This window comes from Chrysemys picta, chromosome 19, assembly GCF_011386835.1.
Source record: "Chrysemys picta bellii isolate R12L10 chromosome 19, ASM1138683v2, whole genome shotgun sequence".
NCBI classification, from domain to species: Eukaryota; Metazoa; Chordata; order Testudines; family Emydidae; genus Chrysemys; species Chrysemys picta.
This window is the reverse complement of record NC_088809.1, coordinates 1496712-1512577: the sequence shown is the minus strand read 5'-3', so window position 1 is coordinate 1512577 and position 15866 is coordinate 1496712. Positions and strand designations below refer to the sequence as shown.

The following is a 15866-nucleotide window of genomic DNA, read 5'->3' as shown; positions in this document are numbered from 1 at the left end:
TGGGCCCTGCACAGAGCCAAGTGTGCTGCTTGTCACTCGGGCACAGCCATGCAGCTCAGAGTGAGCAAGTGTTTTGTAGACAGCCTGACCCTGGAAACGTCCTTTCCAAAGCTTTCCATCCCTAGCAAGCGGCCACAGGCAAGAGCGATAGCAGAAGAGAGACCTTTAAAGCCACGGTGCAATGCCTCCGAGCTCAGCCAAATGCCGCTAGGCAGAGTCTTTCAAGAGATGCCCTGGGTGCAAATAGGAGCGATGTAGTGCTGCAGCCAGCTTGGCACTAACTCTTCCTCTGGTGCAAGATGCAGGGTGTTGGAGGGGATCTCGACTTGCAGAGGGAGGGCCTGGGATACAAGATGGGAAACCCAGGCTCCCGTTTGCTACTAGCAGCAGCTCGTGCACGTCTTCCCAGTCATCTCTCTGGAGATCAGACCAAACCCATCCCGCCAGAGCAGAGAGATGGTGGGGCAGCTCCACCTGGCATCCCTAGAGCAGAGCAGGGCAGGAGGTGGCTTACGGAGAGGAGAGCGTTAGTGCAGTAGGCAGGGAGAACGCTAGGTACAGTCAACATCCCAAAAGTAGAATTTTATTGATGGAAAAGGAAAAAACTAAAACCAAAGACAGCCATAAGGAGCAGTAATGACTCTCTGGCAGGTTCCCTCACAGAGAGCTACTCCATAGTCAATTTCCTGTCATACAGAACTGAACAAATAAACAAACAGCATAAGGTGAGTATGCTTGTTAATCTACCCCCAAGTAGGGCCCGCCTGCATGGTAAGGAGAGGGATGCAGTCAGACCAGCCCCCCGGGGAGCTGTAGGGAAGCCAGGCTCTGCACTCCTCAGGAGAACAGCTTCACCTTCGTGTCTCGTGCATCTCTTGGATGCAACAGGACCTTTGTTTCCTGAGTTGTCTGCTCCTTTCCCAGCTGAGGGAGAGCCCTCTGGGACTTCCAGCAGTGGGTTGTGATGTTAGAGCCAAACAGGAGCAGATCAAGCAACAAAAATCCTGCTTCCAGGCAAACTCCTCCTGGAGAAGGCAGGTGGGGAAATACAGGGAAGTGTATGAAACAGAGCCCTCAGGGCTGCTTCTGACCCAGGACAGACAGTGCCTGCGTTCTGTCAGCCTCCTCCCTGGCTCCCGCTTGGACAGAGGGGAGGGCAGCGCCAGGGGGGTCGCCCTGATACGCTGGGCTGAGAACCCCACACATTCAACCCAAACTATTCTTCAGCATCAACCCACCAGCACCCAGCAGGCAACTCGGGCAACACAAGAGGGGCATTTCCTGGCTCACTGCTGTACTCTACTCGGTGGTGGAGAGGAGCGGGCAGGCCATACAGGATGAGAAGAGAACACCCCCAGACTAGTGTTCAGTAGAAACACTATTTATTCACCCTTTTCGGTTACATGTGGACAGAGCTAAGCGGTATGACAGAGGACATGCACTTCAGGCTGATTTGCATTCTCCTCACCCCAGGAGTGGCTGCCCTTGCAGTGCCTTAGGGCCTGCTAACGCCTGGGAAAGCTGCTGTTACCCAGGGGTTTGCTTTGCCGTCTGAGTTAAAAACCAACTGAATAAATATTGTCCCAAATGAAGCCAGGAGAGGATGAGCCTGTGGAACAGTTGCTCCTCTCTCTGGCAAGAGCCCTCGCCCAGAGCTGCTCACACCCTTGCAAATACAGCGGGGGCAGCTGGTGGAGTTTTTGCAGAGCCCACTATACAAGGAGCCACCAAGCATACAGTAGCAGAAACGTCAGCGGATCTGGGTTGAGTTGTCCGAGCCCCCACGTGATTTCGTTCCGTGGGTCGGAACGGGGATGGGCGACGGTCAGAATACAAGACGATCAAAATAAAACTTCGCTCTAGGCCAAGAGCTTGCATCTCCTGCTAGGTTTGCTTTCTAGTCTTTGGCTGTGAAAGCAGGTCGCTGTTCATTTCTAAAGGGTCTCGTTCGACCTTTATAACTGTTCTGCTGAGCTTCCCACACGGTGAACCAAAGTTTAGTGCGCAGAGGCATCTGCAGCATCCCTTCCTATGATCTATGTGTGTGTCTAATTATACCAGCCCTGCCAAGTATATCAGCTCATGGGGGTGGACACACCAAGTGTCATTTCACATCGTTTTATGAAGTATAAAATAGGAGTTGTGTGGAGAAGGGAAGGGAACTCGTTCTCAGCTGTTCTCCCTCCCCTTCCCCTCCCCAGAGAAAGAACAGAGGTTAAGGGTCAGGTCCAGCAAGGCCTATCGATCCATTTCATCCAGAAGTGGTGTGGCGTCCCCAGCAATGGACATGGGTGTGCTCTCAATCATGGGGCTGGGAGATGGACGAGGGGTCAGCCTCTGTTTCTGTTTCCTCCGCTCAGCCTCCTTCTCCTGTAGCCACTGCTCGGCCATTTTCCCCCAATCTATTGCAGCATGGCTGTTGGACCTAGACAGGCAGAAGCAGGAAGTGAAACATACGACTAGCAGGAGCCCAACAGGGTCAGTTTCCTTCCCCTCCCTCCCCAGGCGCTGCCTTTGCAGAAGGATGACGCTACTGGATGCCCCGAAGTCTCTCTCTTCTATTCAAAGGCAGCCCATGCAGACTTCCTCCCCCTGCATGCCGGGACCCGCGGGCTCTGCAGCCTGAGGCAGCGGCTCTAGGATGCCTGCAGAACTCCGTGGGCCGTGTTCAGTTATGTCTGAGGTCTCAGATTCCTCGCAGCTGCAGAGTGGCTGTTAGTCAATGGGACCCATTGTGGCCAATTTCCTTAGCAGACTCAGTTCCGCCCTCACGCGGGGCCAAGGAACGGGGCCACACTATCGGAGGGAGCCAGCCCTCAGCCCCTTGGACTGGCTTCTTTACCCTCCATCAGCACCACGGCCCGAATTGCATTTCCTCAGAGCCGATGGGCCGTGACTACACACTTCACCCTCGCTCAGCCACAGTTCTCACCAGACACCTCTTCCCCTGCCCTTTGAGCACCACAGCCATGCAGCTCCTTCAGGTGCACTCGCTGAATGTTCACCCTCCCCCCGGCCTGTTCAGCTCACCCCCTCCTGGCAGCAGGCAGAGTTACGGCAGAACCTGTATCCTGCAGCCAGGGAAGTGCTCGTGTGGCAGGCCAAGAGCGGCTCAAAGACAGCAGAGAGCTGCACACATCCAGCACCATGAACGAGCTACTCACTTCGGCTGCTGCCTCTGTCTGGAACTGGATGATGGCTGCGACTGGGTGGACTGGGGTGTAGTACTGGCCTGGAGCTGATGATACTGCGGTGTTGTAATTGGTTGGCTGGGGGTCGTGTAGGAGTAGCTGGGGGTCATCAGAGGGGTGGCCACTGGCTGCTGTGCTGGAGTTGTAAAGACCTGCAAGAGGACAGACACTCTTAGGCTAGTGCAAGGGGCAGGGCACCACTGGGGCAAGGCTTGACACAGATGCCCAGAGCACAGCACGTTACCTCACCTCTTACCCAGAGAGCAGGAGGCAGGGTCAGGCCCTCCCTACACATCACCAAGCCGCCATGCCTTCCTCAGGGAGCGGCTTAGCACCACGGGAGGGTTTTGTGGGGACTCCAATGGGGAGCGATAGGCCCCAGATGTCACCCCCAGAGTGTCTACTCCAAGGAGGAGTGTTTTAGCTGAGAGCTTCCCAAGGGGGGGGGGGCATCTGCTGCACTGAACCCAGCCTAGCTCTTCCTGCAGCTGTGCCGAGTGGGCGGGCGCAGACTCACATGGGGAACTGCTCAGTGGTGGGTTGGGAGCAGAGTCCGGGGCCATCTTCGGGCACTGGGCAGAGCTGGAGCACTCGCCTGCCTGTGCACCTCCCAGCTGAAAAGCCCTGCCAGCTCAGCACATATTTTCATAGCTAATCCCTTTCACATGCAGCTCCATGCTGCGGATACTGAAGCACGTCATGTGGTTTCGTGTCCCTCTCCCTCACCACTGGGTCCCAAGCAACCCCAGGCACGTTCCTTGGGAGCCAGACAAACCTTCCTCGCAGCCAGCATTGCATGTCCAATGTTCCTGGCCCTGGGCGCAGGAATCTGCACGGCAGGGCCGAAAGCTGTAGCTAGGCCACTGGCTGACCACTGCAGGTCTGTACTGCCCTTCGGTATCGGGGCAGGCCACTGGTCCATACAGCCCATTGTGCTGTCTCCTGCACAGCCAATCTCTAATGCCGCAGAGGAAGGCAGCGCTTCCGTGAGAGACAGCCCGCTGAGCTGCTCTGCTGAGAGCGCCTCCCTTTGAGTCCCGCCACTCTGGCTTAGGTACTCAAGATGCACCTACATGATATGCACTGCTGCCCCCTCCGCTGCCTCCATAGCCATACTGGCTGGATGCCCACTGTGCAGGCGTGGCATTGGGGTTCTGCCCTTGGCCCGTCACCGCGGCGATGGCACTGAACATCTGCGAGGTCATGTTCTGAGGCAGCGCGTTCACGGCACGGGTCAGATCTAGAAGAGAAAACACCGAGTGAAGGTACAGGAAGAGAATCGGACACTGGTCCGGGGACTAGCTTCGGAGTCAGCCTCCATAGATCCGAGCAAGGAGAGAGGGCGGTACTCACCCGCTAGGTTAATGTTAGCGGGAGTAGCATTGATGGAGGCTGGGGTCCGGGTCCTGCTGCTGCTGCTCGGGGTGATACCTTGGGAAACAAAAGAGGTATGTGTGACACCCCGGCACCCCAATAGTCACCACTGTCAGGTAATTAGGATGTTTTGCCTTGTGAGGTATCAGTCTAAAAGTCTTGATCTGCTAGACAGGAATATCTCACTGGATTGTATGTGCTATCGTCGTCTTGAAATTATGAAGTTTGGCTGTGTGTGTGTTACTGAAACATGTTGTGAGGTTGAACACATTCACAAGCAGCCGTTCAGGTACAACAGTAAAAAGGCCAATGTGAATGGCTTATTGAGGATATGCACACAAGCACAAGCATTAGCCCAGGAACCGTGTACAATAGAAACCTCTCCGAGACAGCACTACACACTGGGAACTGTTTGACCCAGGTGACAGCAAAAGAGCTTTCCAGCCAGTGGGGAGAAGATAGAAAAGGGGGACAATGACATCATGAGGGGACCTTAGTCTCCCTACAGCAACAAACCTGGAAACCCCTGAGGAACAAGGACTGAACTGGGGGAAGTGATGGTCCCAGGCTAGAGGGATTGTTAGCCTGTGTATGAAAACCTGGGAAAGCCGAGGCAGCTTGTGCCTTAAGAATCTGCTAGCCTGTTTTTCACTCAGGGTGAGAATTCACTGGATTCATATCCCACCTATCTAGTGTGTTAAGCTCAGTTAGCAGTTTTGTTGATAACTAAGGTAATCTACTTTGATATGTTTCCTATCGCTTAAAAATCCATCTTTTGGAGTTAATAAACTTGTTTTGTTTGGTCTAAAACCAGTTTGTGGAATTCATGGGGGGGGGGGGGGGGAGAGAAGCCGTTGCATATCTTCCTACACTGTGCAGTTCTCTGTGCAACGCAAGACGATAGAATTTTGGGTTTACCCTCCAGAAGGGGTGTGCACGCCTGGGAAGCCAGTAAGTGCCTTAGCTGTGCAGCCGTCCCATGCAGGGGCTGGCCAGAACCACACTGCTTGCACGGCAGAGATTCCTTCTAAGCAGCATTAATTTATGCGGATGAAAAGCAAAGCTAAGCATTTGAATCTTGTTTTCTTGGGAACATTTCCCACATACAGGAAGGCTCCATTGATCTGAATTTCAACAGACAAGAGCCTGGAACGTCACCAGAATCAAGCTGGGATTTTCCGACGTTCCAGTAGGTCTCCCAAGCCATCTGGATCCCCGAGTTCAATTTGTGGTTTTTGAGCTTTGTTCAGCAAGGCCAAGCGTGCTTCAAGGACAGCCCAGCTTCTCTTACTGAGCCCTGTGGCACAGTCCCAAGGACAACGCTGACCATTTCTGGTGCAACGAATGAGTCACAGACACAGGAGAGAGACTTCTCCGGAAGACAGAGCGAGAGCTGACATACGGGCAGACAGGAGTTCTATTTCTGTGTGTGCGAGTGTTCTCATCCCCAGTGCAGTCTCTCTAATGCGCCAAGAGAATCCAGAATTCAGTGGATCTGGGAAAGGTTCTTGGTTTGTGATGAGCAGAGGTATGCCATAGGTAACCTCCTCTGTACACCACGGGGAAGAGATTATCTGTGAGTTGGGGCTCCTCTGAGCAGCTCAGCTAACTAGACTATACAAGTCCCTGTAATTGGAAGCAGCTACCAGCTCTGTAAGTGCACATCTGACTAATTGCTGACAGATGCTTGATCCCATTTCCATTTAGACTATCCAAGGAGCATGAGCCAGCCCTTCGTCTGCCCACTAGTTGATTTCCTGCAGGACAGAACCACCCTGGTGATTAGGATTTGGGGGTCACCTGGCACTGGGTCCTGATAATGATCCTTAAACCACCGGAAGAGCCCGTTGACGGTAGGGAAGATCTGTCCCCGGTATCGGAATCCCTCTGGTGTTACCGTCACATACTCTATCCTGCAAGGTCAGGAAGGGGGAGAGACGAGCACGTCACACTGCGGCACAGCTTCACCGATTGCTGCGATAACCAGCTCCACCCAACACAGTGGGAGAAAGGTGCCCAGACACAACGACGACGGGTGTGTCAGAAATGAACCCAGAGTTATCTGAGGCACAGACCCTGCTGGGACCACCCGCCTTCAATCAGCTTCCAACCCAGCCCCAGTAACACTTGGCCATTACTCTGGAAATGCCAACACCTAGTGGACTGCTGAGGATACTCAAAGGGAATCCATACTCTCCCCTGCCGAGGGGTGGGACGTGGCTCACGATGGCCACCTGGTCAAAGGCATCAGCAGCCAACCTGATGAGACGACACGGGTGAGGCACCCGCAGGCCAAACCCCAGGGCTCAGGGCTGCTGCTACACATGGAACCGCGGAGTCCAAGACGAGTCAGGCGGGGACAAGCCGAGGCCCAGGCCCTGCAGTGACTGACAGCCAGCTGTACCCAACAACATACATGCACCACTGACCTCGGCTTCCCTCGAGGCTGGTATCCCAGAAGGAATTTGCCAGGTAGCTCTTTACAGGCACAGATAAAGTAAGGAATAAAGGTTGGCTTCTCCTTCTTGGTCTTTATTAGAAGTTCTTCCAGTTTCTGGTTAGAGGGGAAGAGAGACAAATGCTCCATTAAGATGCCCTGTGCAGCCTGGAGGCAGCGCCAGGACTCATAGGTGCACGCTGATGCCCTAAGAACACTGCAGTGCTGGCTCTGCCCAGCCCAGCCCAGCCCTCCCCATGGCAGTGTCCAGACACAAACAGCATCCCGTGGTTTCATCCAGGGCTCATTTCACAATACTGAGTAGGGCTGGGAGCTGTAACCACTCGGTAGAGGCAACTGGGAGGTCCAGATGGACACACTCGTGCTTACTTAGGTCAGCGCTCCAGACAATGGTGTGAGGGGAGCAGCATCCCTTTATCCCCGCTTTAGGGCACTCGGGTCCCATCTGAGAGCCCTTCCCCTGGAGTGGGGCAGCAGCAGAGATGCCTATCTGCCCTTGCCTTTGTGATGTGCCAGCACTGTCAGGCTGGTGCAAAGGCAGGGCCCTCCCTTTCCTGGCGTAGACAGTGACATGGCCCAGCAAGCCAGGCCAAGCTCTCTGCTGGTTCTACTGCTCCAAGCTAGCTCCCCCCAGACCCAAAGCTGGGAAGTGACCAACACAAGCACTGTGTGATAGAAGAGGTTCCTGTGTTCTGACCTGTCTTGAACACTGAATTGAACTCAATGGTTAGTGTTCACAGAGGCCAGGAGACTGATCTGGGGCAGCCAGCTGCACCCAGCTCTGCAGCAGCCCCTCTGGAAGGCTCACCTTCCTGTCTCCGCCACTGCAGTCTTGGTAGTATTTGTGACTTAGCAGGTCTCGAGCAAAAGACGCCATTGGCTGGACATAGCGAGCGACGATTTCATCCAGGTCCTCGAATTCCTTGGAACGAACATAGAAAGACCCACTGTATCCTGAGTCTGACTCAGGATCTTCCAGAGGCAAAACCAAACCCGCTGCGCTGAGCGATGCCCAGGCCTTGGAAGCTCAGATCCTCTTAACCCTGAACTGCGACAGGGGAAGTGCCCATCTGCAGTGGAGTGCAGGGCAAGGGTCCCGTCTCCCTGGAGAGACCCGATCCCTGTAGCATTAACGTACACCACCTGCACCAATGCAAGTGGCGGGCAGCTCGGTTCCTGTCAGTCTCAGGGATAAACAGCGACCCCAACTCTATTTGACAAGCTCGGGGGGGAAGCACTTTGTTCCTCAGACTAAGGGAGCAGCTGGGAAAATGGAGCACAGCAAACTGTCTTGCAGTGGTTGGACTAGATCAGGATCTCTCAACTGGTGGGTTGAAGCCGAGCTGGGCCGAGGGCATGAAAGGCAATTGGGAGTCACGAGGCATTGGACATATAATCGAAAGCAAAGAAAAATCTCACTCCTGACTCCTCAAGGTCAAGTATTCTTGGTCAGCCTCCTGAAACGCACAACAAATAAATTGCCCAGGCATTGATTGCACTGTCATGGATCCATTTCCCCTCACATTTACTTTAGAAATAAATGTAATGGGGCTGCATTGTTTTGTTTTGTTACCCTTCAGATAAGGGGTTACAGCGACCTGAAAAGGTTGAGAATCACTGAACTGGATTATCTAATGGGCTCTTCTATCACTAATCTCTAGGATTCTTTTACCCAGAGCCACCAGTTACTCTGGCTGGCTCCGAGTATTCGTTCAGGAACGGGAAGGGACTGAAATCGGAGGCTGGTCCCAAACAGTCCGGGAGCACCTGGGAGAAGAGTAAAGCCTCAGGATCCTGCTCACCGGCTGTCCAGGGCAGTTTCCAGATTTCCGCACCGCCTTGTTTCTAACCCCGTTTTACGAAGCCAGGAAAGGTTTTGGTTTGAGGGCCTATTTGTACGTAACATACGCTGCAAGCCAGGAGTGGAAGCACCCCAGCTTCTGCTACCACCTCTAGGTTCTAAACTCCAAACCATTCAATCCTTTAGCAGTTGCTCTGGGGTGACTGTGCCCTCCCCCACGCCGAGTCAGCATTTCATCTCCCATTTCACTCCGCCAGGTTCACGTCCCCAGTCACGTTCCACCTGGCTCTTACCTCGGTGTTAATCCAAAGGGTGGAGCCCAAACTGAAGGCGTTCTCCTTGCCCTCCTCTCGGACATCCACATGTTGGTAAATCCCATCGTTCACCTTCCAGGTGACAGTCAGGTGGTTCTCCCCCTTGCTGCTTGGCCGGATGATCACGTCCCCTTGGTCCATGGTCTCCATCATCTTCTCGGCTTGCTTGAAGCTGATGTTATGGAATGACGGGTGAGCGATCACCCTCTTGATGTATGCTGTCGGACACAAGTGGGCGGTTAGCATTCCCACAGCAGTGGTTTTATTGCAAGAAACATCCAATCGCATTTCTTTTCCCTGGGGCAGACTGCGAATGTCCATGCCCCCAGTTCTCAGGGGCCTAGAGAAGGAATACTCACTTGTGCGTTGCTGCTTCCTCTTGTAGTCTTCTTCCTGTTTGTGATCTGCTGCCTCAGCATCGAAGTCATAGTAAGTGTCTTTGGGTAGCTTCCATTCATTGTTCTTATCCATCAAGTCTGACGTCCTGCAGGTCAGGTCTGCACTGAACTTCTCAATGTCTATCTTCATGATCCTACAGTGAACAGTCATTCCCACCTGTGGAGGAGGGGCAGATTGGATTAGTCAGCAGGTGCAACTCACGTGCTGCACCTGTCACTCAGAGAGTGTCCTATCACAGCCACACCAGGTGTAGTGGGCTTGCCTCGAGTATTTAAAGGGACACATCAACCTGAAAATAAAAATCAGATATCCCTCTGAAAGCTGTTTATCTACCACTGTTACAATGACCCTACAGAGAACTAGACCTGGAAGGGATTAGAGGAGAATCTGTCTCTTCTCCAGTGTGTTTTCTTTGGCATTTCACAGCCCTTTGCATAGTCAGCTTCCTTGTTCTGTTGCTGGTGTCCCTAGTGCCTCTGAGCTGAAAGGGGAAGTGAACAGACAGCAAGCAGCAGTCAGGTGTGCGCACACGCAACAGGATGGGGTGGCAGTACCTTTTTCAAGCCTGTCCAAAAGACCCTTCTAAATGAACAGGGGAACCGAAAAACCCGTAACATTTTAAAGGTCCAGGTCATGTTGTTCAAAGGGGCTCCAGCAGAAACTGGAATGTTGTAGTCCATTTAACCGTGTTTAAATTGACAGTGTCCCCTTAAAGGGATTGCTAGGAGACCTCAGATTTCAACAGGATAGTCCTTCATCTAAATGTTCATTCCCTCAGCAAGGATCCCAAAGGAGAGCACAGAGGTCCACCCTTCTCTTGTAATGCTGTGCACATCATTACATTCTATACCCATGGGATCCTACTAATAGGGCCCAGGTCCCTGTTCTGAAGGAGACCAAGTAACTCAGACAGGCCACAGAAATGGATTCAACTAGGAAAAATAACCCTGAGCGAGGGATTCAGCTAGAGGAGAAACTACCACGAGCGAGGGAACAATGACCCTCCAGGAATCTAGCAGCCGCTCCTCGAGCTGTGTCAAAAGCTGGGAACAAAGGTCAGCTCCTCATGAGAATGCCTTCTAGCCTCCCAGGCTCTGGACTTCATTCCAACCGTAATAAATCCTGCCCACTCTAGTATGCTAACTGAGTCACACCGTTCCCACCAGCAGCTAAGGGAGACTCGCAGTCTGGGAGAAGGACACGAACAAGAACCCAAATTCACTATTGATTTAGAGCCCACAAGGGAAAGAGAGCAGTTGCTGGGATATATGGGGAAGAGAGAGACGAGCAGGACTCTGAGCCTCTGGTACCAGCTCTTTAGAGACACCCACCAGGAGCTGGAAGAGGAGATGCACTCTGCTCTCCTACCTTCACCCTTTCTTCTGGCCGCTTAACCACCTTGTCGCTGAGAAACTTGGTTGGTATAAAGCCAGTGACCCCGTTGTCCAGCCGTGTCTTCACCCCAATAGCCTGGCCAGGGCAGGAGCCACTGTCAAAGTGATTCCAAACCTTAAGGAAGCAAAGGAATAAGACGCTCAGCATAGAAAACAATTTCCAAAGGCAGCACAAGTACAATACAGTTCGACACAGGAGACACATTCAAGCAGGGGCCTGGGTGTGCCAGAGCAAGACGGGGGTAAGTTCTGTAACACTCTGGCTGTAGCAGCAAACTGGAGAACCTGCAGCAGCTTCAGAGAAATTAAAAGACAGAGGTTTGAGTGACGGAAACTGATCCACGCAGCATTCTTATGCCAGTTACCCTCGGCTCATGGCAGGTTTGCTTTACAACAAGGAAGGCTAGAATGCTTAGGCTCCGTCTACACTTACGGCAGCGTGCAGAGTACAGGCATGACATGTAGCCACAGGCTGCAGTCAAAGGGAGGCTGCGTTCGCAGCTGGCACTGCAGCCTGTAGCGGAATGCCAGTGAAAGGCTTCAGCAGTGGGGAGGCAGCGGGACACTGCGCTGCTAAAGGTTGCAGTGTAGCTGTGGGAAGCACTGCTTGGGTGTATAGAAAGGCCGTGTAGGTTCTGGACCCTTGGGCTTCAGGCACGTAGGATGCTCTTGTACGTCCCTCACTGTCTATGCTGCTGTTCAGACCCGTGCCAGCTGGGCCAGCCATGGCTGCACCCTGCACGCCGCTGCAAGAGTCGACGTCCCTTTCAATTCGGAATCACAACTCCGCAGCGAGGGGTGGGTTCTACTGAAGTCCCATGGCTGCCATGGGAACTGCTGATTACCCAGGGTCCTGACCATCAGCGGTGGAATTTGCCACTCTTAAGGCAGGACCCAAAAATGCCACCCCATCTAAGAGCAGGATGTCTGTGCTGGTTCTTAAATTGAGAAAATGGAGGTGAAATCAGCTTATTTTCTCCACCCCATGGGTGGCTTCTCTGCATAAAACAGAAGAGTCCAGACTCTGAATGTCTGTGGGGAAAAGGTGACCGACTGGCTCCCATCCCATGTCACACCTAGTCAGATATACTGGGCAACCCTCGCACAGCAACTAAGTGGTGCTGGCAGACCTAGAAAGAGGCAATTCCAGAAGCACTAGTAAGGATTCACATTAGGGTCACAGCCAAAAGCTCCAGTAGGGGTTGGGGGCCCATTGTGCTGGGTGCTGTCTGAACACGGGAGGCACAATCTCTGCCCTGAAGCATCTCCTCTCTCACAAGGCCCCTCCGGTACTGCATGCCCTACAGGATGCTCTGGGGCAGCGTCACATCTGAGCAGCCTGACGACAGAGACGGCGCCTGCGGGAGCAGCCCAGTCCCTTTACCTCGCTGAGCTCTGGGAAGTTATCCTGCTGACAGAAGGGACATTGCCAGAGGCCAGTCTCGTCATTCCGTATGGCCTGATCGTAGCTTTCGCCTTGGGGTCTCCTATGGGCTATACCAGTCACGTTGCAGGTGATCATTTTGCCTGGGGAGAGGAAACAGGAGTATATCAGGCACATGCAAGGGTTGGACATTGCCCTGAATGGGATGCCACAAAGGCCTCCCGGAGGCTACTTGGATTACTTAGTACTCCCGTACCTACGGGTGGCCTTCCATAAAAGCCATCAAGTGCGACACAAACGGTCTGGTTCTGCAGCACTCCAACGAGCTGCAGACCTTGCACCGGTCCCAGTAAGTGTTCACGGAGCTGCCATTCTCACAGACCTCCGCTGCCTGGCGCAGCTTGTGACGGCAGCTCTAACTGATGGAGCCCTCCCAGGAGATGGGCACGTACCTATGTAGAAAGTCTCTGGTGTTTCTTTGGTCAGCATATTGAAGACCTCCTCTGTGTTAGGAGAACGGTACGGGGTTCTCAGATCCTTGTATCTGCAGCTCAGCTCAGCTCGGATGTCGTACAGAGTGATGTGTTTGTCACCGTAACCCTGTTTGTACAATGGCATGGTTTAATGTTTTTAGGATAGCGGTCATGCTAGAAAAGCCCTGTGCAACCAAACCCCAAAGAGTTCAGGGCAGGAAGGCAGCTCCACCCCCTCCCCCTTTCCCTTCCCCTTCACAGACCTGTCTCTCCAGCTCTTCAGCAAAGGCGTCAAGATCCAGGTCTTTCAGACGCTCTGGGTTTTCCAGGATCTCCTCTAGAGCTCCAGCTGGATTGGCATCCTCTGCGGATTCGTCGTACTCCAGGGCATCCACTGCCATTTTTCTTGCCCATTCATAGGTTTCAGGGTGGACTCTGGACCCATCTAGGACCTCAATGTAGGAATCCGTGCTAAACGGATTCAAAACACACGCATCAAATTGGAAACTCTGCAGGAGGCCAGAGGTGCATTCAAAGGCCAGAGGATGCAAAACGACTAAAGAGCACGTGCTGCTGCTGCTATTCACTTTCACAGTTCACTGCAAAATTTAGCTGCTTTAAATGAACAAGAATTCTCTTAAATGAACATGAAATAGAGACGGGCAGAGTGCGGCCTGCAGCCACCCACATCATCTGGGCATAGCCTGGTTGCTACACTGCACTTTGGCCAGTCTGGTCAAAAGAGAGTATTGCACGTCAGGACTTGCGCCCTGTAGCAGGAAGCTGTGGCTAGAATTTGCTCTCTCATACTAATTAGGTGTGGTTAGTTGACAATGCAACCCTCTGCTCCAAACTGCTTCAGAGGTACCGAAACTTTGCCTCAGTCCAAGAGACCCTGCATTCACGTCCCATGGGGTCTGTGTCCTGTACACGCCCAGGCCCTGGCCCTTGGAAGGGCGAGAACTCCCAGGGAGGGGAGCAAGGTGGAAGGGTTCACCTGGCTGCCCTCTTTGTCCCCAGAGACTCTTCCAAGCCCTGGGGAGATAAAGTAAGAAGCAGCCCAGAGAGCACAGCATGTTCCCAGCCCAGAGACCATCCAGAGATTAGAGACTGGTTTCAAACTGCCCTCACACTTTCTAGTGAACACTAGGTTTGGTTAACAACATTATTTTTAAGCTCTATACATTTCTCCACACAAACTCCCACAATCTTCCTTCCAGTTTACGAGCCAGTTAAATTCTTATGCTGTGCTACTGCCCCAGGTTTGGGACTGTTAAAAAAAGCGTTAAAAATAAATCAAGGAGCGAGACCAGAACTAAACAAAAGGGTCGACGGGTCAGTGTGGTGAAAGGTACAAAGACGCTAACTAGGGAAGAACTGATTCTAACTTTGGTTTCTCTTCACCACAAAGGACCCCCCACAATCACAGCAGAGAATTCGTGCTGTACTGCACTGTTCAAACAAATGTTTAGGTTGAGTTGGCCTAGAGAGAGACAGATTAATAACCAGTAATAAACTCACTTGGCTGGACATGAAAGGCTGCTGCACAGACATTCCTAGGAATACTGCCCCTGCAGAATGGACTCCCTTTCAGCCAGTCATTCAAGTACTAAGCCCATGCAGCTCGCACGTCACAGCATGCAGCACCATCCAATACCAACCTGTCACCCAGCGATGCTGTGTCGATTTTGATGAAACCAGCACAATTGATGAAGACCTTGGGTCCCATGTGACACATGGTGACTAGCTGCGTCCGGTTCTCCAGCCTTGTGTTGTTTTGTTTCAGGATCTAAGGGAGGAGATTTTAGCATTAGCTTTGCAATGCAGCACACGGAGGGAACAGATATCCCAGCCCCGGTGGAAGACAGGCAAGGAAAAGGAGGCCTCAGACTGAATAGTGAGGGGTGCAAAGAGTATCTGGTACAGCCCCCCTGCTCCTGTCGCATTAGCCCTTGCCTTGCCGTATAGGAAGCATCTCAAAGCTACCCGAAGGGAAGGTGTAAAAGCAGCACCACACCACAGGCAGGACTGCCGCACTTCTCAGGGTGAGGAGAGGTACTTGGCCTTTCACTTTGTGCCTCCTAAAGCAGCCGAGTGTACTGATACCACAGCACCGTCTGGCTGACGCTACCGCCATCTCAGGAACTTGCTGGGATTGACGGATCGGCTGAGGATTCCTAGCCACACCCAGCTCCAAGTTCACTCGCAGTACAATAACCACACTCTCTTGGCCCCGTAGGGACAGTGCTGGCAAACACACCACGAGCGCAGGCCCTGACACTGTGCCTCCCAGCGCTGCAGCCATGATGCGGACTTGCACATAGTAGCTTTAAGGCAACATCAGCTATGGGGTAGCTGAGACAGCTCCATTCTTACCTTGAGCAGGTGAGTCCCTTTGCGTGGCCCCAGGCCACAAACATACTGTAGCAGGGCCTGGCTGTAAGGGTGAGCAATTGCCCGATTGACGTCCACGCCCACCTCATTCACACGGTTTATGAACTCGCAGTAGAGGGCATTCAGCAGCTCCTCCTTCACCACATGTTCCTGCCAAGGGAGAAGGGGGTCACTCATGGGGCAGGTCTACACAATGCTGTTCAAAAGCAAATCTGGGCTGACTCTGGTCCTCAGAGGCGTAACCCCTCCCTTAAGCTCAAGGTGAGTGGAGATTTAACTTGGAGAAGAAGGCTTCTCTAAGGCCGTGAGGCAGATGAGCACTGCGCTCTAGAGAAAGGGAGCAGGGAGGAGTCGCGCTAGTTGGACGTATCCTAGAACAGGTGGACGCCACGTTGGCTCAGCTTAGGGCCTGTTCCTGCTGTTGAAAATTCCCAGGTTCGTTTCTTTCTGACCGAGACCCCGGTAAGGAACAGTTACCTGCAGAGGGTGAAGCTTCAGACACAGGATATCCTCATCAGAGCTGCAGACCTGAGAAAACTCTATCAGGGGGTCCTGAATGCGGCGAGCCAGGGAGACGGCTTGGCGCAGCACAGGGGGGTAATCCCGGAACTCGTTCTGCAGAGGATCAGAGACATGGAGTGAGGCTCTCACTGCTGCCAGTGCCCACACCGCTGCTAGCACTAG

At 53.1% G+C, this 15866-nt stretch overlaps 1 protein-coding gene across 3 annotated transcripts in view; it reads right to left on the bottom strand.

The window, feature by feature from the left end:
- Positions 1-567: 567 nt before the first annotated feature.
- SUPT6H (SPT6 homolog, histone chaperone and transcription elongation factor) overlaps positions 568-15866 on the bottom strand; it is a 41176-nt gene continuing 25877 nt past the window's right edge. For 2 of the 3 annotated variants that reach the window (XM_005298262.4, XM_005298263.4), the window contains exons 22-37: positions 15660-15797; positions 15165-15332; positions 14450-14577; positions 13052-13259; positions 12768-12915; positions 12316-12458; positions 10906-11046; positions 9498-9693; positions 9118-9356; positions 7832-7945; positions 6995-7119; positions 6366-6478; positions 4545-4622; positions 4265-4431; positions 3165-3343; positions 568-2425 (exon numbers count right to left, since the gene is read on the bottom strand). In XM_005298262.4, coding sequence (XP_005298319.1) covers positions 2239-2425; positions 3165-3343; positions 4265-4431; positions 4545-4622; positions 6366-6478; positions 6995-7119; positions 7832-7945; positions 9118-9356; positions 9498-9693; positions 10906-11046; positions 12316-12458; positions 12768-12915; positions 13052-13259; positions 14450-14577; positions 15165-15332; positions 15660-15797 — 2472 coding nt within the window. In that variant the 3' untranslated portion in view covers positions 568-2238. The remainder of the gene's footprint in view (positions 2426-3164; positions 3344-4264; positions 4432-4544; positions 4623-6365; positions 6479-6994; positions 7120-7831; positions 7946-9117; positions 9357-9497; positions 9694-10905; positions 11047-12315; positions 12459-12767; positions 12916-13051; positions 13260-14449; positions 14578-15164; positions 15333-15659; positions 15798-15866) is intronic. The other variant, XM_042858034.2, reaches the window with a different exon arrangement.